Source organism: Hyla sarda, chromosome 9 (genome assembly GCF_029499605.1).
Source record: "Hyla sarda isolate aHylSar1 chromosome 9, aHylSar1.hap1, whole genome shotgun sequence".
NCBI lineage: Eukaryota > Metazoa > Chordata > Amphibia > Anura > Hylidae > Hyla > Hyla sarda.
The window spans coordinates 136,253,550-136,279,568 of record NC_079197.1 but is presented as its reverse complement, the minus strand read 5'-3'; the positions used below and the strand labels follow the sequence as shown (position 1 = coordinate 136,279,568).

The 26,019-nt window shown below is 43.9% G+C and overlaps 1 protein-coding gene across 1 annotated transcript in view; it reads right to left on the bottom strand.

The window, feature by feature from the left end:
* Positions 1-17,513, bottom strand: part of NOP53 (NOP53 ribosome biogenesis factor) — a 28,878-nt gene extending 11,365 nt beyond the window's left edge. Inside the window, exons 1-8 of the mRNA XM_056539654.1 lie at positions 17,291-17,513; positions 12,118-12,182; positions 8,644-8,734; positions 7,789-7,985; positions 7,639-7,709; positions 5,363-5,458; positions 3,650-3,754; positions 3,177-3,341 (exon numbers count right to left, since the gene is read on the bottom strand). Of these exons, the coding sequence (XP_056395629.1) occupies positions 3,177-3,341; positions 3,650-3,754; positions 5,363-5,458; positions 7,639-7,709; positions 7,789-7,985; positions 8,644-8,734; positions 12,118-12,182; positions 17,291-17,496 (996 nt within the window). The 5' untranslated portion in view covers positions 17,497-17,513. The remainder of the gene's footprint in view (positions 1-3,176; positions 3,342-3,649; positions 3,755-5,362; positions 5,459-7,638; positions 7,710-7,788; positions 7,986-8,643; positions 8,735-12,117; positions 12,183-17,290) is intronic.
* Positions 17,514-26,019: the final 8,506 nt, after the last annotated feature.

Below are 26,019 nucleotides of genomic sequence, written 5' to 3'. Positions count from 1 at the left end.
GTAAAAAAAAAAAAAAAAAAAAAAAAAAAAAGGGGGAAAATATAAATATTTCTATGATTGAAAATAAGTTCCATGTTTTATATGGGGTTATTTGCACAAACCCCACTCTAACTCTGCAATAAGGATTGGTGCACAGGATTTGTTGCAGATATTCCTCACTAATTTAAAACAAGTGAATTAAAAAAAAGTCATGAAACCCACAAGCAATGCAGTTTTGCAATAACCAGCAAGTAAAGCTTAAAGCTTAAAGCCCCTAGACATCTTATCCCCCTATCCAAGATGTCTGATCGCAGGGGTCCCGCCGCTGGGGAACCCCGCGATCTCTACTGCGGCACCCTAGACATTCGGTTCACGGATTGAACTTCACTTCGTGCTGGATGACTGCCGATGGAGGCTCGTGACGTCACCGCAATGCCCCCTCGATGCAAGTCTATAGGAGGGGCGCGACATCTGTCATACCCCCTCCCATGGACTTGCTTTGAGGGAGCGTGACCGCGACGTTACAAGCCTCCATCGCCAGTCATCCAGCACTAAGTGAAGTTCAATCCGTGAACCGAATGTCTGGGGTGCCGCAGTTGAGATCGCGTCACAAGCCTCCAGGGCTGCACCGACTGTCTAATCCAGTGGTCTTCAACCTGTGGACCTCCAGATGTTGCAAAACTACAACTCCCAGCATGCCCGGACAGCCAACGGCTGTCCGGGCATGCTGGGAGTTGTAGTTTTGCAACATCTGGAGGTCCACAGGTTGAAGACCACTGGTCTTAACGAATGCCAGGTGCAGTTGGGAGATTCCCATCAGCGGGACCCCCGCAATAAAACATCTTATCCCCTATCCTTTTGACAAGGGATAAGATGTCTAGGAGCGGAGTAACCCTTTAAACGCTGCCACAGATGCTTCAACTAGGCATTGAACCAAGTGACTGAATACTTGTATCAAAATTCTCTTTCTCCCCCCCTTTTCAATAAATTAGTAACATTCTGCACTAATACCCCATAATGATAGAGTGAAGAGAGAATGTTAGAAATATTTGTTATTATAGCACAAGGCAGCAACATAAAATGGATCACTGTTGAGCAGACACATTATATCCACCTCTGAAGTTGGAATTGACAGTAATGCAGGGGCTGTTCAGAGATCCCTCCTTCACCTTTCTAATACAGTGGTCCCTCAACATACGATGGTAATTCATTCCAAATGACCCATCGTTTGTCGAATCCATCGTATGTTGAGGGATCCGTGCAAAGTAAAGTATAGGAAGCTGTACTCACATGTCCCCGCCGCTCCGGACCAGGTCCTCACCGCTCCTGCTGCTGTTCCAGGGGCTCCCGATGCTGCCCCGCTGCTCCGGTGTCTTCTTTGCGATCCTCCGGCTTCTTTCGCATCTTCTGCAGGGTCCGGGCCTCGCTTTCAGGAGACGTTATTACGTTGCGGCGCCGGCGCGGCGTGCGTAGTGACGTAATAACGATGCCGGAAAGCAAGGCCCGGACCCTGGAGAAGATGCGCAAGACACCGGAGGATCGCAAAGTGGACCCGGAGCAGCGGGGATAGGTAAGTGAACCTGTCCGGGATACTTAAACTGTTATCCGACAGCAGCTTAAGCATTTTGCGCTGTCGGATAGCAGTTAATGCAATGGCCCCGGCATATAAAAGCATCATATGTCGATTTTATCATATGTCGGGGCCATCGTAGGTCGGGGGGTTACTGTACAAGAATGAAGCAGATTACACCTACACTTCATAGACCGGGGAAACCATGCAGAATCAGCGACACGCTGGAGGGGAACACCTTGACAGGAGAGGTGGAATTAAGCTGGTATTGGCTGGATGCCCAGGTGGCAATGAATCACAGGGATTTACAGCCTCTGAGAAGGGCATCAGTGCTTAACTGTGGGGGGTGGAGGTCACAGGAAACCCCAAGTGAAGTCACGTGATGTTTACATCCAGACTACAGAAGGAAAATAATCAGAAGCTATTAATGTTTCCTACGAGATTGAAAACCCCCACAAGAGAAGCCTGAGCACTGCTGTCCCTTCCCTTTTACAGTCTGAGCTGCAGTTCCAGACACCGCTACAAGGACAGGGATGTGACCTGCCTGGAAGTTAAAGGGGCTGCACAATTTGCTAATGTGTGGGAGGCTCAAAATGATCACATGTATGGCTTAAATGAAAGTTCCCCTTAAAGGCAACTTATCCCCTATCCACAAGATAAGGGATAAGTGTCTGACTGCGGGGGGTGGGGGGAGATCAGATTGCTGGGCCTCCAGCGATCTCCCCAATGGGGCCAGTCATTGCCGCTCTATGAGAGGATAATGGGCGTAGCATCGACCTCTGAGATAGACTGTAAACCCCCCTCCCCCTACAGTTCTATGGGAGAGGCAGGGAGGCACGAACGCTGCCTCCCGTCTCTCCCATAGATACATGGTGGAGTGTCGGCCGTGACGTCATGCTGCGGCTGGCACGCGTGGCCCCGTGTAGGAGATTTCAAGCGTTCAGACCGCCCCCCCCCCCCCCCAGATCAGACACTAGGGGATAAGTTGTCTTTTGCTGCAGCTGTCCTTTAAATATCTTATCCCAATTGAAGGAAAGCTTAAAAGGGGTGTTCCCATACAAAAAAAAAAATACAAAAAAAAAAAAAAAGTGTTCATTAGATGTGGGTTTCTTCTATTTCTAGAACATGCCCAAAACCCCCTCCCCACAGACTGCTGGGGGTGGTCAGGAAGCAAGCTGACTGTTCAGTTGCCATTAAAATCAATTGGAAGTGTGCAAATGGCATAAAGCATACACCAGAGCACTGAGCAACTGATGTAACTAGAGGTTCCAGAAAGAGGGTTGCCAACATTGCTACCTTTACACACCTTTCAATTTCGTCAATGGGAATTACACAATCTGCATAAAACAACTAGCAGAGAGAGAAGCCACACCTTTTGGACATTAATGATATCTCCTAAGGTATTTCATAAGTGTCTCACATGGCCGTGACTGCACAAACCCCCGCCCCGCCAGTCATCCGGCACGGAGCGAAGTTCGCTCTGTGCACCAGATGTCTGGGATGCCGCAGCAGAGATCGTGGGGGGGGGGCCTCCCCAGCAGCGGGACCCCCGCGATCAGACATCATCTCTCCTATCCTTTGGATGTCTAGGCGCAGAGAACCCCTTTACCTAGCAACACAGTCTCACCTGGATTTTGACTTCTTTTTCCTTCTTCCTTTGTCGTTCAGTCTTCCGCTCCCGCCGAGGTAGGGATGTCATCATTTGTTCCTCTTGTCCCCCTTCATCTTCTAAAGGATTGTCGTCGTCCGACTCCTCAACTATACCCTCGCACTGTTCCATTAGATTACTTTCCTATGAGGATGAAAAACATTAACAATGAACAAGTTTATCATACAGGTAATCTGGGATTCTTCTGTAAATATAAAGCTCACATTGCTAATATTTCATTACAGCCACCATATCACACAGTGCACAATGATACTATTGTCTAGTACAGTGGTCTTCAACCTACGGACCTCCAGATGTTGCAAAACTACAAATCCCAGCATGCCCGGACAGCCAACGGCTGTCCGGGCATGCTGGGATTTGTAGTTTTGCAACATCTGGAGGTCCGCAGGTTGAAGCCCACTGGTCTAGTAGGTGTAAAGGAGAATGCAGACCTCTGTGGCAACTTCATCCTTAGAGGGACGTTTGACCTGTCTCTCCAGCTTCTTCTCCTCTTTCAGCTTCTTCACTTCTATTTCATGAGCTTCCAGCAGCAGATTCTGGAGACAAAAGTCAAAGAAAGAGTAAAAATAAAAATGGTAGAACAGAATAAAGTGTCAAGCCTTAAATGTACAGAAAATTGAAAGGTCCAAATCATGAAGGGAGGGGGAGGAGGAAAGCCTCCTCCATGTAGTTCTATGGGAGAGGAGGGGGATGCAGCCTTCATGCCTCCCCACCTCTCTCATAGCGCTGTATGGGGAGGGGGCGTACCGTCAGCCTCAGTGAAGTCGAAGCTACGCACATTAGCCGGCACATAGTGCGACAATGCTGGGGCCCTGCTAATTTCATGCGCAGATTTGATGCTTTTTAGTTTCACAGAGAACTTATTAAAAATGAAAGAAGCAATCTGATTGGTTACTACAGCAGACTGCGCTACTCTTCCTCTACACAGGTTTTGATAAGTCTGCCCCCTTAGTGACTATAACTGACCATAAAATAGACCAAACCTGACAATTTAAGCTAGATCAGCCATGTAGTGTGTATAGTGACCTCCCAAATTGGAAGTTCTCAAAAAACGAGTGGGCAGCTGCATTTCTACATACTCCATTAGCTCTTAGGGAGAAACTGATAGCAAAGATGTCTGGCAGTAAGGCTGGGATCACACTACGTTTTTCAACTACAGTTCCCGCATACGTTTTCTATCAAAAACCGTATGGGAAAAAAAACGGATGGAACAGTATGGGAAAAAGTAAACCGTATGAGTTTTTAAACAGTATACTGTTTTTAAAAGTGCATACAGTTCCGTCAGTTTTTATAGAAAAACAAAAAAAAATATACGTTTTTGAAAATTTTGTCAATTTTTAATGGGAGGGGTCTTGGGTGGGGACTTTAGGATTCAAATGCGTATGTGCAAAGTAAAAATGTATACGTTTTTCCCGTATGGAACCGTATACATGTGCGTTTCCCATTGACGTCCATGTTAAAAAAAAAAAAAAACGTATGCGGTTGCAGTACGGTTTTTAAACCAGAGTCAAAACTGTGGTTGACCACGATTTTGTCTCCGGTTTAAAAACCGTACTGCAACCGCATAATTTTTTTTTTTTTATTTTTTTTTTACATGGACGCCAATGGGAAACGCACATGTATACGGTTCCATACGGGAAAAACGTATAAATTTTTACTTTGCACATGCGCATCTGAATCCTAAAGTCCCCACCCAAGACCCCTCCCATTAAAAATGGACAAAATTTTCAAAAACTTATGGGTTTTTCTCCTATAAAAACTGACGGAACTGTATGCACTTTTAAAAACAGTATAATGTTTAAAAACGCATACGGTTTACTTTTCCCATACTGTTCCATCCGTTTTTTTCCCCATACGGTTTTTGATAGAAAACGTATGCGGGAACCGTAGTTTAAAAACGTAGTGTGAACCCAGCCTTACTTTCTCTCATTCAGAATACACGTCTGCTTAGCCAATCATGAATATGGGGACTGGGAGAGAGATGCTGATTTGGCCAACAACTATATGAGATTTATGACCAGCTTATAGTTAAAGTAAAAATAAATAAATAAAAAACTACATATACACATAGAAAGAACAGTTGTATGACAAGATAAAGCCTGAGTCTATAAAAATAAGATCGGAGGAATATTCGTGTTCCTGACCTGATGTGATTCGAAGGATGGGTTGTAGGAGGCCCCAGGAGCAGCAACTTCAATAGCTGGAAGCTCAGATGGTTTTTTGTTTAGTCTTTCAGGACGCTGAGGACAACAAATACATAGTTAGGTAGAACAATACGTGAAAGCGACATCGGGACAAGTCCGCTGTAATAAATACTGAATTTATTTACCAAGCAGTCACTATATAAGAGGTTAGGGGGTTTTGCTTCACAGAAATGAAGCCATTGTAGAACAGAACTTCCTTTAGTCTTTGGTACAGATAAAGGGACCCTGACAGCTGGTTCTCCCCCACTAAACCCAATACGCAGTGCAGAAAGCCATGATTAAAATGAAGCATTACCCACACAGATCTGTGGTTCGGAGATACATTGGCTCCCGCCTCCATTGTGCAAAGGGGGTTCGTTACCATTAGCAATAGGGGCTAATATAGAGTATCCCCGAACCACACATCTAGGTGAGTAATACATTTAAATCCGGTTCACCCGCACAATAGCCGTGTGTATTGGGTTTAGTGTGAGTAAACAAGCTGTCAGTTTTATTATAAAGAAGGGTTTTAGTATTCCGCGCTATTGAAAAGTGGCATAACTGCACCTAGTTTTCACTGCATTTATACCGATTTCTAGAACGAACAGAGGAACGACACAACATTCAACTTTTAAATGGGCTCCGTCAGATAAACACTTTTTATGTGTGTTGTACATCTTGGCAAAATATTAGCCTTATACACCCTTAAGAAATGTTTTCATAGAAATCATGGCTTTTTCTAACCTGAAGCACAGGCATGGACGAAGTCCAGTAAGTGAGGGTGGGCTAGCCTGATCGGAGAGGAGCGAGCACAGAGGAGGGCCATCAGGCAGGAGAGAGCACAGAGGAGGGCCATCAGGCAGGAGAGAGCACAGAGGAGGGCCATCAGGCAGGAGAGAGCACAGAGGAGGGCCATCAGGCAGGAGAGCGCACAGAGGAGGGCCATCAGGCAGGAGAGAGCACAGAGGAGGGCCATCAGGCAGGAGAGAGCACAGAGGAGCGCTAGCCCACCCTCACTTACTGGACTTTGTCCAAACACAGGGATGGACAAAGTCAAGATTTTTTTTTTTAAGCCATGATTTCTATAATTAGAAAATAAACAATTTTCTGATGAAGTATGTTAGAAAGGTTAATGTTTTGCCAGAATACACACAACAATTTTTAAAATATTTTTTTTATCCCCTTCCCGCTATAGGACGTATGCATACGTCCAATCATCCGACACGTTTGCGCAATTGGACGTATGCATACGTCCTAGCAATCTCCGGCACTGCAGTGGGCAGCGCAGGAGACCGGCGATGGGACCCAGCTGTCAATCACAGCCGGAGTCCTGCCGCAGCTGCCGGAACCGCGATCGTGCCGGTCCCGGCAGCCAGAGGCTGGATCGCACAGGCTGTAGTATGTGCAGCTCATCAGGTCATACTGTGCTGCAGTACAAATGTATTGCAGCATAGTATAACCTGTAAAAAGTTCTACAATAAAAGTATGAAGTGTAAAAAAATAAAAAAATAAATAAAAAGTCCCTTTCCCAATAAAAGCCCTGTATTATCACCAAAAAAGATCCAAAACAAATCATATGCATAATAGGTATTGCCACGTCCGTAATGACGTGTACTATAAAACTATAATGTAAGTTATCCCGCACGGTGAACGCCGTAAAACAAAAAGCGCAAAATTCACCAATTTTGGTACAAACAGCGGAATAAATAAGATCATAAGGTAGCACATAGCACAAAAATTATACCAATAAAAAGTACAGCTCATTCTGCAAAAAATAAGCCCTTAGTCAATGGCGGCGGACGAAAAATAAAAGTTACGGCTGTTGGAAAATGAATGGTAGAAAAATAATTTTGCTCAGAAAAGGAAAAAGAACATAGAAAGCGATATAAAATGGGTATCGCCATAATCGTACTGACCCACAAAATAAATATAGCATCACTTTTATCCCACAGTGAACACCATAAAAAAATAACGCCAGAAATTTTCCAGTTTTTCACAATATTTTGACGTTTTTCGCAAAAAATGCTTCATGTGTCAACAAAAATGCACCAGTTATATAAAGTACAATATGTCACGAAAAACTCAGAATCGCTCTGCTCAGAAAAAGCGTTCTAAAGTTATTACCATTTAAAGAGATCCATGTCAAAAAAAAAAAAAAAAAAGACTGGTCAGAGTAAAAAAATGGGTCGGTCATTAAGGGGTTAAGTCTGACAGTGCCCATTTAAACCCAGACTCACCTTTACACGACCCTTCTTGGTCTGTTCCAGATACCACTGATCTTTTCCCTCTACCGCAGAATCTAAGGTATCTGTAAGGAAAGGAAGGATCAGTGAGTGACCTGTATGACGTGGTCGGGGTCCTTCCACACAATCACTGAATCCACGTACTTTTCTCTCCCCACAGGTCATAGAAGCCTCTGTCAGGGTTATTGTTGGCCACATCTTTAGGTGCTGAGCTGGGTCTGTCTTTTTGTGCCAGGAGGAGTCTGTCTGTACGGGGTAAAATCCCCTTCTTTTCCAGCTTCTCCTCTCGTTCCTGTTTTCTTTTCAACTTCTTGGCATTGGGCACCTGGTGAGATAAAATGCTGCGAGGAAGCAGAGGATGTCAGTAATGGCAGCCATACATCATGTGCTCCTGGCAGTATCATTCAACCTTTACAGCTAGGCACCATGACATGACACTTTCCTGCCCTAGAAAAGCTGAGTGATTGCAGATGGCAATAAACTGCCGAGAACACAAGCGGCGGATCATTTTGGTATGCCTTTATGAGCCGATGCTTACCAGGGCAATAATAATAATTTGTGAGCCAATTCCGTCTATGGCCAGCTTTACTTAATAGATTTGAATGATCTCCGGTACGGGAGGGCATAGCGAGAAACTTTAAGGCTATGTTCACACGGCATAAAGCCGGCAATTCCTGAAAAGCTTGCAGTGGAATATTTGCCGAATTGTACACAAATGTGCTGAAATTCAAAGCTCCATTAACTTTAACTTTGGGAAATTCCCTGTCGGATTCCTGTTAGAGACAGGTCATTAATAGTGCGAAATTCTGTGTAGTAAATGGGATAGCGCACCTCATTGGGAAATTTCACAGTGAGAACATAGCCTAAAAAGGCGTGTAATCAGGGCACACTAAGCCTTTTACATTTTTGGGGGTTGGCTGCAGGTCCTCTTCAAGTAACAATGTACAATCAAATACATTAGAAATAAAATTGCAAGTGATAAGGACAAATACAACTCACTCTTTAGGTGCTGGTACTTTGGAATCGGGCTGTAAAATTAGGTCGATCCTTAGAGGTCTGAGGAGTTTTCTTTTAGGTTGCTTTTTGGCACCTGGTAATACAGACAAGTTGGTTTTTAACTATTGCAACTATGACTGGCCAACATGCAATAGCCCTCATTTACTAAGAACGAGTGTGTATTTCAGGTTTACGCCGTGTATTTTTCACTCAGATTTACTAATCTGTCGCACGCTAATTTGTGTGAAAGGGAATGGCCATGATTGATCAGTATTTGTAATTTTTCTTCTTTAATGGTTGGGGCTGCCTTGATCCACTTATTTTTGGTTGTAATATACCCTGAAACCTGTTGGATTGTAATTGAAAAAAAAAAACTTAAAAAATTGATTACAATAAATATAATCCTGATTGTCATGTACAAATTTTAATTATAAACTAAAAAGGTTAATAAGTAATAAAATTTGGTAATTAACAGATATAAAATATATATTTCCAAAAAATGGGTTTAAATAATATACAAAGGTCTATAAAAAGGTTTTCAGCATAAACACTCCATTTTAATTACTTTACCGACTGCTCAAAGGTGTAGGGCTTGTATTTTCTCACACACTCGAGTGATTTTTTTGTTTTGTCGGGAACACGCCCCTTTTTTTCAAAAACCACGCCCCTTGTCAGGTTTTAAAGCCACTCAGAGATGCTGGTTCATGTCGGTAACATGTGTCGCATGTAGTGCCGCACGAGCTGTGCGACAATTTTGGTCGCACAATTCGACAAAGTGACGGGATTACCTTAGTAAATGGGGGCTAATGTGTACTCTAAAAGTAGATTAATTTCCATTTAGTGATGAATCATGTAGACATAATGGCAAGTTGATCTATAGTACTTTCTGCGTGTACACAGAGGATGCCTGCAACGTGTCAAACTGTCCCACCTCTGGACAATCTGGTTGGGCCATAATCACCTATAATACTAATGAATGCTGCCAGACCCGCTGCGTGTTTGCAAGTGGGCGGGCTCTTCTCGGCTGCCCGCAGCAGATTTTCCGCGGCGGAATTTATGCTGCGGAAAATCCGCCACAGTCCCTACTGACTTCAATGGGGCTTGCGGCAATTTTCCGCAGCGTAGATTCACGGAAAATCTGCTGCGGACAGCCGAGAAGAGCCCGCCCACTTGCAAACACGCAGCAGGAAACCAGCAAAAACAATTTGCCCGTGTGAACGTACCCTTAGGGTATGTTCCCATATGCGCAGGATTTTCTGCAGCAAATTTCAAGGTAAACTAAATGACTGAGCACAGCTTCTAATCTGCAGTTACAAATCCTGCGCATCAAATCTGCTCAGGATCCTGTATGTGTGAACGTACCCCTTAAAAGGAGACCTCTGTTTTACTAAAACCTATCCCTTATCTAGAAGGTGTCTGATCACGGGGGTGTAACAGTCCAGAGCCGAGAGATACAGCATTCATCTACCTCCGGCTCTCCAAAGGTGCATAGAGGGGGCACATCGGTCACAGATTTGTGCTGTGGCCGACATGGACACTTTTTCATGCAGAGGGCCGGAGTGCCATGCAGGAGATCGCAGGGGGTCTGAGTAGTCTGACTTCTCGCGATCAGACACATCCTCTTTTGGATAGGGGATACATTTTAGTAAACCAGAATACTCCTTTAAAGGAGTTCTCTAAGCTAAAACTTTTAACCCCCACTGTGCCCAGGCTGTAAAACTATACATAAACTTTCACCCTACGATCCCCCGTTCTGATATCGCCGCCCCATTCTCCGGTCGGTGACTTCACTCTGCGCTCAGCCTATCAGCGGCCGCAGCAATGTCCCGTCGCGGCTGCTGATGGTCGTGACTTCACTCTGCGCTCAGCCTATCAGCAGCCGCGACGGGACATTGCTGCGGCCGCTGTAGGCTGAGCGCAGAGTGAAGTCACCGACCCGCAGGAAGAGGAAGCTGACAGGGACCGGAGAACGGGCGGCGATATCGGAACGGGGGGGGGGGGGGGGGGGGCGGGGGATAGATCGTAGGCATGTAAGTGAAATTATGTATAGTTTTACAGCCTGGGCACAGCGGGGGAATAAAAGATTTCAGTTGGAGAACTCCTTTAAGTGCTTTAAAGGGGTATTACAGAAAAAAATTTGACTATGCTACAGGGGCTGTAAAGTTAGTGTAGTACATAATATAATGTCTGTACCTGTGTGTGACGGTTTTCTCAATTCTTCTGTGATTTTCACCCCAATATTTATTTTTACCAGTATACAAAATTACTGTTATCTCAGATTTTTCCCAGCTTGCAATGTGGCAGAGACCTGACTCACTAGTCAGCTGATGACAGGGAGCCTGTCTGCTTCAATGGGTGGAGGGATCAATCTGCAACTAATGCAACAGCTGTAGGCACCCTGATTGAAAGCCACAGGTCTTTTGAATGGATGCAGCTCATTTATGTTTCAGTGGGTGGGGTGGCTGATGTGTGGTAGGGAGGAAAATGGAATTATGGGATTTGAAGGCAAAAAGAAAACTGAAAAAGGAAATACCAGTTCACAAAAAGCTAGCCACAGTGTTATGGTAATCTCATGACATAGCCATTTAGCCCCAAGACAAGCGCAGATCCTTCCTAAGCATGTCCATTACTGTCTGCCAGGTACCTACTAAAATCACTTTATGGTGGAGAACCCCTTTAAGTACTCCCTTAAATGCCATTTACTTACACAACCCTCCAGACTTCCAAGATTCTAGCAAGAAGCAATTTTTCTTTAGTTTTTCAAATGCAGGGTCAAGGGTTAACACCCCTGTGGAGTGATGCATAGTTGCCCATAATGCCAATCACCCATCTTTCCTAAGAACAGTTACACCAGTATAGATTACCAGCCAAACCTTTACCAGTCACTTCTGGTCCTCATGAGGCTTGTACCTGGACTAGGCCTCAGCAGCTGGCATCTGCATAAAACACGTCCGAGGGCCCCAGTGGACATTGCAATTAATTTATCCCAATGAATAAAAGATTACCTAGGCCTCTACTATACTACAGGTCACATGGGTGATCAGATGAGAGCGAGAGTTGATGGCAAGTATATAAGAATTTTTTACAGGAGATTTATCTGCACAAATGAAAGCATTTGGCCAGGATAAGATGCTGCATATACACAATGTTAAGTCTGTAGCGCTTTACTGTACAATATATGGATATGGTTTTCAAAAACGACATGTAGTACAATGTTTCCTAACCAGTGTGCCTCCAGCTGTTGCAAAACTACAACTCCCAGCTTGCCCGGACAGCCGTTGGCTGTCCGGGCAAGCTAGGAGTTGTGGTTTTGCAACAGCTGGAGGCACACTGGTTAGGAAACACTGTTGTAGTGAAGAGCATGCATATGGAAAAACGAGCCCCGATTTTCACATCAGCAACATGCTCACTGCCTTGGGAAAATCTTCAACACATCAAGATCTAAGACGTGTTAACAGCGTCCAGCGACATTCTCACCTTTCTTCTTTTTGCTAGTGTCAACAAAGAACAAATTTTCATCCGCTTTTTCTGCCAACAGACCCCTGCGTGAGAAAGAGAGACCGGTCAATAAGTCAAATTCTGCAGAGGACAAAATGCAGATAAGGTAGAACGCACAGATGTCATATATATCAAAAAGTCTTGAGAGACAGCACTGGACCACTCGGCTGTGCCCGCATCAGGGGGGCCAATCCAGAATCACAACAATCCAAGAAGGGATGGACAGCACAAGCCGGAGACTCCAATAGCAAAGGAAAGTGACTTATTGGTAGCTACCCAGCGGCAACGTTTCGGCAAACAAAATGCCTTTTTCATGCTTGAAAAAGGCAGTTTGTTTGCCGAAACGTTGCATCTGGGTAGCTACCAATAAAAGTCACTTTCCTTTGCTATTGGGAGTCTCCGGCTTGTGCTGTCCATCCCTTCTTGGAATATATATTGCACTGACTTACAGAAGAAAGAACTTTCTTCTAGCGTGTCGGGCCCGGCCTCTAACAACAGCCGGGACCCGTGGCCGATAGCGTGCGGCACTCATCGGGGTGTGGCGCACTATTAACCCCTTAGACGTGGCGTTCAAAGTTGATTGCCGCATCTAAAGTGAATCTAAACTAATGCGGGTTAGCTCAGGGGGGCTGTTCGGGATCGCCACAGTGAAATCGCGGCATCCCGAACAGCAGGAGGGTCCCTTACCTTGCCTCCTGGTGTCCGATCGCCGAATGACTGCTCAGTGCCTGAGATCCGGGCATGAGCAGTCAAGCGGGAAGGACCATTGATCAATGTAACAGATCAGTGTGTGCAGTCTTATAGCCTCCTATTGGAGCTGTAACATCGCCAAAAAAAAAAAAAAAAAGTTAAGACCATCCCCTAAGTTTGAATCACCCCCCTTTTCCCATTTAAAACACAAAAAAAAAAACTGTGTAAATCTAAATAAAATTAAAGCGTAGCCCGTCAGATTACTCAAAAAAAACAAACTGTTATATGTTGCTCAGTATCTCATCCTGATCATGTACATTTACTTTGTATGTGTCTGTGACCTACATTTCTCTCAGCATCAGCTTTTTTTTCTGAAATACCTTAATTTTGTCCACCAGAAGCAGGAGGGCGGGTACTCACTGTGATAACCACTCCTCCCCCTCCTCCTCCCTCTTCTCAGTCCAGTGGTTCCCAACCAGGGTACCTCCAGCTGTTGCAAAACTACAGCTCCCAGCATGCCTACACATCATTTGGCTGTGCCGGCATGCTGGGAGATTTGGTTTTGCAACAGCTGGAGGATATGATTGTAGTCCCCCTTTATTACACACACAGGCTTTATATATTCTTACACATACACGTTAGACACGCGGACACCCCCACACACGCGCGGACACCCCCACACACGCGCGGACACCCCCACACACGCGCGGACACCCCCACACACGCGCGGACACCCCCACACACGCGCGGACACCCCCACACACGCGCGGACACCCCCACACACGCGCGGACACCCCCACACACGCGCGGACACACACGCGGACACACGGACGCGGACACACGGACACACGGACACGGACACACACACGGACACGGACACACACACACACGGACACACACACACACGGACACACACACACACGGACACACACACACACGGACACACACACACACGGACACACACACACACGGACACACACACACACGGACACACACACACACGGACACACACACACACGGACACACACACACACGGACACTTTAGTCTGCAATGCAATGTGTTTCTCTCACACAGCAGACATCAGTGAGAGCCCGGTAGCAGTCTTCCTGCCCTTTCACTTCATTTTCTAATGAAAGCAATTGCAAAACCTATCAAAAGTTTTTAAATATGACAGTGCCCATTTTAACATGTGGTATCGCCGCATGCGGAAATTTCCGAATTATAAAAATATATCATTAATTTAACCGCACGGTCAATAGCGTACGTGGGAAAAAAAAATCCAAAGCCCAAAATAGCGTATTTCTGGTCACTTTTTATATCATGAAAAAATGAATAAAAAGCGATCAATACAAAAATGGTACGTTAGATAAGAAAAAAAAAAAAGGGTCAGAAAATGGCAATTAATTTTTTTTTGGGAAAAAGTTCATCTTTTAAAATTAGTAAAACTTGACAGAAACCATGCAAATCTGGTATTGCTGCAATCAGGCCGGCCTACGGTATTAAAACAACATGTTAGCGCAACCACAAGGTGTCATAGGAGAAAAAGAAAAACACCAAATTTGCAAAATTATCTATTTCAATTTAACCTCACCAATCATTTTTTTGTTTCGGAGCACATGTTAAGGCAAAATCAAAAGGTCTCATAGTAGGTAGTTATGGCTATATATATTATAAGGGGAGGAAGTGTTAAAAAAACATAAATAAATAAAAAAGTGTGAAAGCAAAAATTGGCCCGGACGGACAAGTGGATCTTCATGAGGGACAAGTAGATTGGGCTCAGTTTTAATCCTTTGGGTAAGTAGTTTTTGTTGATGGTCTATTTTGTGGCTAGGCCCACAACATTATACAGTATTAGGGTGCGTTCACACTGAGGAATAATTTCGGTCAGGAAATTGTTGCCTTCTCCATCAAGCGAAATTTTCAATGCGGAAATGAAGAGGAATGAAGGAGGAGACTATTTAATCTACTTTTCTGAATTCTGCTTGAAAACGATGTCGGGCAGAACTTTTTTTTTTACCATTGACTTCTATTGGATTCTGCTCGCAGATTTCGCTTGAAGAATGAACATGTTCTTTCTTCAGGCGGAAAGGAATTCAGCGTCAGAATTCTGCTAGCAGAATTACCGCAGTGTGAACAGGACAGCGGAAATAACATTAAAGTCAATGGGCAGAGGAGATGTGCATTAATATGGAGCGGAGAATTCAAGAGGAATTACTCAGTGTGAACGCGCCCTTACCAGAAACCCTTAAGTAGCCCCCTAAATATTAGGCTGGGTTCACACTACATTGTTCAACTACGGTTCCCGCATACGTTTTTTATCAAAACCCGTATGGAAAAAAAAAACGGACGGAACAGTATGGGAAAAAGTAAACCGTATGCATTTTTAACCCCTTAAGGACCGGGGGTTTTTCAGTTTTTGCACTTTCGTTTTTTGCTCCTTGCCTTTAAAAAAATCATAACTCTCAATTTTGCACCTAAAAATCTATATGATTGCTTATTTTTTGCGCCACCAATTCTACTTTGTAATGATGTCAGTCATTTTGCCCAAAAATCTACGGTGAAATGGAAAAAAAAATCATTGTGCGACAAAATTGATTTAAAAAAAACGCAGTTTTGTAACTTTTGGGGGCTTCTGTTTCTACATAGTAAATTTTTCGGTAACAATGACACCTTCTCTTTATTCTGTAGGTCCATACGGTTAAAATGATACCCCAATTATATAGGTTTGATTTTGTCGCACTTCTGGAAAAAATCATAACTACATGCAGGAAAATTAATACGTTTAAAATTGTCATCTTCTGACCCCTATAACTTTTTTATTTTTCCGTGTATGGGGCGGTATGAGGGCTCATTTTTTTGCGCCGTGATCTGAAGTTTTTAACGGTGCCATTTTTGCATCGATAGGACTTATTGATCGTTTTATTCATTTTTAAATGATATAAAAAGTGACCAAAAATGAACTATTTTGAAATTTTTTTGCGCACACGCCATTGACCGTGCAGTTTAATTAATGATATATTTTTACAATTCGGACATTTCCGCACTTTTTTTGCAGTGTTATAGCTCCCATAGGGACCTATAACACTGCACACACTGATCATTGTTATCCCATAGGGACCTATAACACTGCACACACTGATCATTGTTATCCCATAGGGACCTATAACACTGCACACACTGATCATTGTTATCCCATAGGGACCTATAACACTGCACACACTGATCTTTCACATTGTTCAATGGTTTCTCATAAGAAACCAGTGATCGACGATTCTGCCGCATGACTGCTCATGCCTGGATCTCAGGCACTGAGCAGTCATTCGGCGATCGGACAGCGAGGAGGCAGGTAGGGGCCCTCCTGCTGTCCTGTAAGCTGTTCGGGATGCCGCGATTTCGCCGCAGCTGTCCCGAACAGCGCGACTTTCACTTTTAGCCGCGCGGGTCAGCTCTGAGCGTGCGGCTAAAGGGTTAATAGCGCGCGGTGCCTCGATCGGCGCTGCGCGCTATTAGCGGTGGGTCCTGGCTTCACTATGACGCCGGGCCCGCCGTGATATGATGCAGGGTTAATGTGTAACCCCGCGTTATATCACCGGAGAAGGACCAAGGACGTACAAATACGCCCTTGGGCCTTAAGGGGTTAAACAGTATACTGTTTTTAAAAGTGCATACAGTTCCGTCAGTTTTTATAGAAAAAAAACCCATACGTTTTTGAAAATTTTGTCCATTTTTAATAGGAGGGGTCTTGGGTGGGGACTTTAGGATTCAAATGCACATGTGCAAAGGATTCAAAGTGCACATGTGCGTTTCCCATTGACGTCCATGTTAAAAAAAAACGTATGCGGTTGCAGTGCGGTTTTTAAACTGGAGTCAAAACCGTGGTTGACCGCGTTTTTGCCTACGGTCGGGAAACCGCATACGGCCGAAAATGAAGCCGACCGGAGGCTGCTGTTCACTCTGGTCGGCTCATGGACATGCATTAAATACGGTTGCCGAATACGGCTGAGTGCAGGCGCCGCGATTAAGCCCCGCCCCCTCCCAGCCGTATACAGGAACCATATTTAACAAAACGTGGTGTGAACCCAGCCTTATACTGGTCTTGATCCAGCTATAGCAGTGTTTCCTAAACATTAGGCCCACACCTGTTGCAAAACTACAACTCCCAGCATTCCCAGACAGCCTTTGGCTGTCTGGGAATGCTGGGAGTTGTAGTTTTCCAACAGCTGGAGGAACAGTGGTGGGAAACACTGCTATAGCTGTATCTAGATCACTGTTCCCCAATCTATGGCAAAACTACAACTCCCAGCAGCCTAGTTGTAGTTTCACAATAGCCATATGTTGGGGAAAATAAAACAGAGCGCACTTCTTGTACTATAAGACTACAACCCCCATCATGCCCTACCACAGGGTGTAGAGCACTGTCCTATAGCCTCTAGTGACCGATCCCTCGTGTTCTCTACCCACCCGACGGTTCTCTCCTGCAGCCGCACGTCGTCCAGGAAGTCCTCCACGTCCCGCACATCGCTGTGCTTCTTCCAGCTCTTCTTCTTGTTCCGGTTCACCCTCTTCCTCTTCGGTGTATTGGTCTTGTCCCCGCTCTTAGAGAACGGAGTGAACCCCAGGAAATCATCCCGTCGCTTCCCCACGCCGCTGCTCGTGGCCGCCGCCATCTTGGAGTTAAAGGATGCGTTGACGTAAAGACCGGAAGTACGTCACCGAGTCAGAGGTCAGAGCTTGAAGCCGCGTGGCGGCCATCTTTATACAGGTTGTTGAGCATAGTGGTTGAGGATAGAATGGCTCCTCCCCTCTACTGGCAGTATGGATCCTAGTATAGCACCATGTATTGTAATCCTGATGTACTTAGAAACCAGTGTTCCCCAACATGTAGCTTTCCAACTTTTGCATAACTACAACTCCCAGAATGCCCTGACAGCCAATATACTTTAGGTATAAAGATGGCCGCCATCCAGAAATTAAGGGTAATACGGCTAAGGACTGCAGTATATGGAATTCTGTACAATATTAGGGATGAGCGGCATTGGCCATATTCGAATTTGCGATATTTCACAAATATATAGACGAATATTTGTCCTATATTCGCGAATTTTGCATATTCGTTATATGCGCATATGCGAATATTAACATATGCGAATATTAACATATGCGATTATTCGCATATGCTAATATTTGCATATGCGGGAAAATGAATATTCGCAATTTCGAATATATTCGTGTTCCTTAGGGTCACGTGTTTTACCCCTTAGTGACCTATTAAACGGTTTTCATAAATTATTTGACAAGCCGTAACTTTTTGAGCCTCATAAAGACTTTTTATGGGACAAGTTGTACTTTTTAACAGCGCCATTTTCTGCTTCGTATAACTTATTCTTTAACACGTATTCATTTTTCAGGTGGTGGAATAATTTTCTCTTTTTTAAATTTAGTTTATAAATCTACAGTGCTCTCCGTACAAAGGTCCAGATTTGAAGAAAAAAAATTTGATGCTTAATTCATAGTTTTTTCTCAAGATGGAGCAGATTTATCAAAACTGTCTATGGCCAGATTCACATTGCATTTATGCTGTCCATTGCAGGTATTCATCCACTGTCCATTGCAGGTAGTCGGATGAATGGTGCTCTGGCGTCACGAATGAACAAGGTACGTCTACTATCACCCAGTGGCCGCCACAATTGTTTACAAATCTCTTTCCACCAAGGTATTTATTGAGCTATGGAAAGAGACAGGCTATGTTTACACACAGTGCTTAGGGCAGTCTTTTGAGCCAGCTGAATGTCCACTAGCAGCGGGTGCCACCGAAGCCATCGGCAGAAGAACCACACGGACGTGTCTCAATAAATGGCAACGCAGTTTGGACGGACAACAATTCTGCTGTCGGAATTCCGCTGTGTCGATTCCGTAGTGTGCACAGAATAGCAGAATCCTATTGAAAACAATGGGACTCTGCTACAAGCTGAATTCCACAGCAGAATTTCCCTGGCAGAATGTCCGCAGTGTGAACAAGCCCTAAAGGACATAGCCAATATTTGGGTTTGTTTTGGGTTTTCCCCCCGCCTTCTAAAAGCCATTTACAGAGCCGTTTGTTTCTTTGTGGAACCAGTTATGCTTTTTTGATGACACCCTTAAAGGACATCTGCAGCGTTACAAACACTTATCCCCTATCCTCAAGATAGAGGATAAGTGTTTGATCGCGGGGGGTCCGAACGCTGGGTCCCCCTGTGATTTCCTGTACGGGCCGCGGCTCTCCCGTGCAGGGGGCATGCCAGCCGCAGCATGACGTTGCTGCCGGCACGCCTCCTCCATACATCTCTATGGGAGAGGCGGGGAGGCAGCATTCGTGCCTCCCCGCATCCCCCATAGAACTGTATGGGGACGGGGAGGAGACGGGGCATCACCGTCGACCTCTAGGTCGACGTTACGCGCCTTAGCGCTCACTATGAGCGCTTACGGCGGCGCCCCGTTAGGGAGATCGAGGGGGGGGGTCCCAGTGGTCGGACCCCCCGCGATCAAACACTTATCCCCTATCCTGTGGATAGGAGATAAGTGTAATGCCGCTGCAGTTGTCCTTTAATTTTTTCATAAAATATTATGCAAATCCCCAAAAAATAACAAATATTTGAGAGGGGAAATTGAAAAAATTGCAATTTTACTAATTTGGTAGTTTTCTTTTTTTCCCCGCTCTTCACTATGTGGCCAGACTATATTTGTATCGTTTTTTTTTTCTATGATTTCTTAGTTTTATTGGTATTGTAGATGGAACTTTTTGATCACATTTATTTATTTATTTTTGTACTGACATGATGTAATAAAAAAAATTTCTGGCATTTTGTATTTTTTTTTCTATATACGCCATTCGCCATATGGGAACTATAGCATTACAGTGATCCCTCAACTTACAATGGCCTCAACATACAATAGTTTCAACATACAATGGTCTTTTCTGGAGCATTGTAACTTGAATCCTGACTCAACATACAATGTACGGACAGTCCAGATCTGTGAAACATGTCAATGGCTGGAAGAACTGACCAACCAGAATGGGCATTCACTGGTAAAATGCCTGTATTACTGAAGTGTATGCACTGGCTGTCTGGTAGCGCCCCCTACGGTACAGGGAGGAACTACAAGTTCAGTACTACTCCTTACCTGTGCCAGGGTTAGCTGTTCCTTTAGACACCAAGTAAGGGCGGCTCCATTTGGGACACTGTTATACTGTACAGGACCCTGAAGAAGCTCCTGTCCACTACATAAACCATTGTTTCCCAACCAGGGTGCCTTCAGCTGTTGCAAAACTACAACTCCCAGCATGCTCGGACAGCCAGTGCATACACTTCAGTAATAGAGGGGTTTTACCAGTGAATGCCCATTCTGATTGGTCAGTTCTTCCAGCCATTGACATGTCTCACAGATCTGGACTGTCTGTACATTGTATGTTGAGTCTGGTTTCAAGTTACAATGGTCCAGAAAAGACCATTATATGCTGAAACTATTGTATATTGAGGCCATTGTAAGTTGAGGGATCACTGTAATGCTATAGTTCCCATATGGTGAATGGCGTATATAGAAAAAAAAAATACAAAATGCCAGAATTTTTTTTTATTACAGCCAACGGAGTTGTAGTTTTGCAACAGCTGGAGGCACCCTGGTTGGGAAACACTGACATAGACAGTGATTACAGCTCCCAGCAGATCTTTATTACTTTTATATGTAAGGATTTGCTTTATCTCTATTAGTTATCTACTTATTTTTCTTTAATCCTCAGTTTTTCCTATTTTTGGATGACATTTTGGTGCCTTTAGAACCAATTACCAGGTTTCCGTAGAGTTATGGTCTCAATATACGATGGTTTCAACATACAATGGTCGTCCCAGAACCAATTAATATTGTAACTTGAGGGAGCACTGTATATTGAACAATTACCCACTGGGTGGTACCAAATATACATATATACAGTTGCCAAAAGGACATTCTTCTGGGTTTCGTTGGGCCAAAATAAACAATACCCTGTGGTCTACATTTGGATTAGGAGGCCACATTATACAGTGGCATCAATTGGAGGTATACATGAGGAAATACGAGCTCCATATACCTCTGACATACACTGCAAATACAATGTCAGTCCCCCCTGAGGAAAGAAATGCTGCCTATTTTTATAACAATAAATTCATGGTTTGCTTAGAGCGTGCTGGTTCTGTCATGGGCACTGTGGTTGGCACTATAAAAGGCAAAGGGTCTAGTTATGGAGGGTGAGGATTACTGTGGATGAAAGAATCGTGATCACCTTTCAGACCTCATTCAGACAGCCAAGGGGCAGCTGCATTTTAACATCTGTATTATAGCTGGACCCCCAGTGGTTCAAGTGGACCAAATTAAGCACAACAGAGTTCTATGGTTATCTTTGAAGAAAGGATATGCAAAGCAGCTCTTACACCACTTTTTCCAAGTGGCTTTCCCTTTAAAACCAATGTTTCAATCCAACTAGAAGTCTTGGAAACTGACTGGGAATGTATGCCAAGCCAGAAATGTCTCCATAAGGAAAGAATGCCCATTTTACCCCTCAACAGTACAGAGCACGGTGCTGGCTAGTGAGAGGCCTGTCATAATGGGACAAAAGCGGTCTTTATGATGCTCTCCAGTTGCCCATATCAACCAATCAGATCACTTGTTTCATTTTTAGAGGCCTGATGAAAGAAGCGATCTGATCAGTTGCATTGGGCAACTGCGCTACTCTTCCTCTACACAAGTTGTGATAAATCTCCCCCAATGACTTTAAAGGTAAAAGCCACTCAGAAAAAGTGTGAGAATTGCTTTCTTCACAGAATACCCAGTTGAGTGTGAAAAGCCTTTAAAAGGGTACTCCGCTGGAAAACATTTTTTTTTTTAAATCAACTGGTGCCAGAAAGTTAAACAGATTTGTAAATTACTTCTATTAAAAAACCTTAATCCTTCCTGTTCTTATCAGCTGTTGTATGCTCCACAGGAAGTCCTTTTCTTTTTTAATGTCCTTTTTGTCTGACCACAGTGCTCTCTGCTGACACCTCTGTCAATTTTAGGAACTGTGCAGAGCAGGAGAGGTTTGCTATGGGGATTTGCTCCTACTCTGGACAGTTCCTAAAATAGCCAGAGGTGTCAGCAGAGAGCACTGAAAGGATATTCAAAAAGAGTCACACAGAAAGGATATTCAAAAAGAAAAGAACTTCCTGTGGAGCATGTAGCAGCTGATAAGTACTGGAAGGATTAAACATTTTTAATAGAAGTAATTTTCAAATCTGTTTGACTTTCTGGCACCAGTTGATTTAAAAAAAAAAAAAATTCCCAGCGGAGTACCCCTTTAACCCCTTAACGACTAAGGACCTAATTTTAAATCCTGGTGCTGTGGTACTTATATTTGGTATGTATGTGGTACGCATATTTACGTCCTATACGTGACCGCGAGCATCGGAGCAATGCTCGGATCATGCGCAGCTGGTCCCAGCTGCTGATCGCAGCCAGGGACCCGCCGGTAGTGGCCGACATCTGCGATCGTGCGGATGTCTGCCATTAACCCCTCAGATGCCGTGATCCATACAGATCACGGCATCTGCGGGAGTGCGGTCAGAAATATGGATGATCGGATCGCCCGCAGCGCTGTCGCGGCGATCCGATCATCTGTAATGGCTGACGGAGGTCCCCTCACCTGCCTTCGACGCCTTCCACGGATCTTCTGCTCTGGTCTGAGATCGCGCAGACCAGAGCAGAAGATGACCAATAATACTGATCAGTGCTATGTCCTATGCATAACACGGAACAGTACTAGCAATCAAAGGATTGCTATAAATATTCCTCTATGGGGACTATTAAAGTGTAAAAATAAAAGTAAAAAAAGAGTTTAAAAAAAAAAAACCTCCCCCAATAAAAATGTAAAAATTTCCTTTTTTCCCATTTTACCCCCATAAAGTGTAAAAAAAGATAATTAATACACATATTTGGTATCGCCGCGTGCGTAAATGTCCGAACTATTAAAATATAATATTATTGATCCTCTACGGTGAACGGCGTGAACGTGAAAAAAAAAAGCTCAAAATTTATGCTTTTTTTGTCACATTTTATAAAAAATAAAATAAAAACAATTAATAAAAGTATTATATACACAAATGGCGTATCTATAAAAAGTGCAGATCATTGCGCAAAAAATTTGCCCTCATACCGCCGCTTATACGAAAAAATAAAAAAGTTATAGGTCATCAAAATAGAAGGATTTTAAACATATCAATTTGGTTAAAAATTATTTTTAAGTGCAACAATAATAGAAAATTTTATAATCCTGGGTAACATTTGAATCGTATTGACCCACAGAATAAAGAACACACGTAATTTTTACCGTAAATTGTACGGCGTGACAACGAAACCTTCCAAAATTTGCTAAATTGTGGTTTTCTTTTTAATCTCCCCACACAAATAGTATTTTTTTTGTTGCGCCATACATTTTATGGTAAAATGAATGATGTTATTACGCAAGACAACTGGTCGCGCAAAAAGAAAAACCCTCATACTAGTCTGTGGATGAAAATATAAAAGAGACAAGGAGGAAAAAACAAAAATGCAAAAATAAAATTGGCCTGGTCCTTGAGGTCAAAATGGTCTTGGTCCTTAAGGGGTTCAGTCACATGTCTTTATGGTGCTAAAACATTACCGTATTTTGTCCTACAGTTCTATATGTCGCTTAAACCACTGTGGGTCCGGGCCTTGTGACTTTCGCAACATAGCTATCACCTGACAGGTGTCTTTACTGCTATTTATACTACTTTCTGCCCAAACTACTCTTTAAAGGGGTACTCCGGTGCTCCAGCGTTGTGAACATTTTATTCAGAACGCTCCGAGCCGGAGGCAGCGATTGTGATGTCACAGCCACGCCCCTCGTGACATCATGCCACACCCCCTCCATTCATGTATGTGATAGGGGGCGTGTCGCAGACACGCCCCCTCCCATAGACATGAAAGGAGGAGGAGTGGCAGTGACATCACAGGAACTCTGCGGCACGACCCCCGCAATCAGACCACTTATTCCCCATCCTTTCGATGTCCCTATCCTTTCGATAGAATGTCTAGCAGCGGAGTACTTCTTTAAAGGGGTACTCCGGTGGAAAACATTGTTTGTTTTAATCAACTGGTGCCAGAATGTGAAACAGATTTGTAAATAACTTCTATTAAAAAATCTTAATCCTTCCAGTACTTATTAGCTGCTAAATACTACAGAGGAAATTATTTTCTTTTTGGAACACAGAGCTCTCTGCTGACATCATGACCACAGTGCTCTCTGCTGACATCTCTGTCCATTTTAGGAACTGCCCAGAGCAGCATATGTTTACTATGGGGATTTTCTCCTACTCTGGACAGTTCTTAAAATGGGCAGAGGTGTCAGCAGAGAGCACTGTGGTCATGATGTAAGCAGAGAGCTCTGTGTTCCAAAAAGAAAAGAATTTCCTCTGTAGTATTCAGCAGCTAATAAGTACTGGAAGGATTAAGATTTTTTAATATAAGTAATTTACAAATCTGTTTAACTTTCTGGCACCAGCTGATAAAAAAAAAAAAAAAAGTTTTCCACCGGAGTACCCCTTTAATATATTTAGCAGGCCTGCTTTCTGTACTGTTGTGGGTGTTGAAATCATAGGCCAGCAGAGGGCTCTATGTACATTTCAACTTTCCTGTCAATTCTTTTTCTTACAAAAGTTTCTCCCGATTCTGTGTAACATTAAAAGGCTTGAACAAGTCACACACGGCATTTCCCTGGGTTTTTGTCTGCTAGAGACCCTGCCAGTTGTGTATTGTTGTTCTTGATAGGACATGCCTAAATTCTCTGCTCCAGGACTGAATTCCTTTCCAACCCCTGTTACACCCACATCTGCATTTAGTGCCAATTATTTTGTTCTAACTTTGTACAGTAGATGGCGCCAGCACTTCATCCATATAAAAATGGGCATTTTCTGATGCCTCTCTTGTTCCTTTATATGGGGCGCACTTGCTTGCTTTTGGCTGGGTTTTCTTTTGCATATTTGTGTTTGATAAAAAATAAATTCTCTGAAGCTAAAGAAAATATGGGGGGGGGGGGGGGCTGTTGCATGATCCTTGTTCTGATAGTTTTAGGGGCTTCACAGGTGTGCACAGCAATTTCTGTTCAAACCTGAATAGAAACAGAATACAGTCACCACAAACCTCCTTGTTGGGTGTAGGGGACGTCAGGACTTTTCAATCAGCGCAAATAGATAGAAGTACTACCGCAAACCCAGATAGAAGTACCACTGAGCAGAAGTTATATGATACAATAAAATGATGCGTTTTAGGGTGTATCACCTGTGATGTCCCAGTACGGGATATAGTCCTGTACAGTATTTAGACCCTGTCAGGTTGAGTCCCTCTGTGTCCTAGAGGATCTCCTGCAGTGTCTCCCCTCCCATAGTAGCATATATATATATAATGTATAGTGTTATGTGTGTTATGTATTAAGGACCTTTGAGTTAGTCACATAAAGTGTTCACATTATTTGTTATGTTACCCAGGGAGCACCAGCTAACCAGGTGACCTGCAGCTTGACCTATGGGCTTCTGGCTCAGTCCCCCTTTATAAGAGGGGCAGCCATTACAATCCCTCTCTTATGACTCCTGCTGAGATACAGTAAAGACCAGACGTCTCAGAGCCAGTGCCCAGCACATCTGGAGGCCTCAAGCCTAACATACAGCCACATGCCAGTAAGTCAACTCATCTATGTCTGCTGTCACTACCTACAGTCAAGTCCAGTCTAAAGTCAAGTCTATTATAGTGAGCGTGGCTGTCCTAAAGTCTGTCCAAACACTGCAAGTCCCAGCAAGCTGCGAGGTCCTTCTGTGTTACTGGCCACCTCTCTGGGATCCTGGCCTAGCTGTAAAGACTATTTCCATCTGTCTACCTCAGTAAAGCTACCGTTAACCCTGACCTGGTCTTAGACCATTATTGCTCTGCCTCACATTGGGATAGCGGCTGCTACCGTTCAGGAAGTTACCAGGAAAACCACGCCCTGGCGTCATGAACATTTAGGGGTTAAAAACCCCTGCCCCATACACCATCATCTTCACATCCCATGGCGCACAACACACCAATTCATTAAGTCGTACATAGACACCAAAACAGTATAGAAAGTTAGTGGCCTGCCCTTTCGGTCT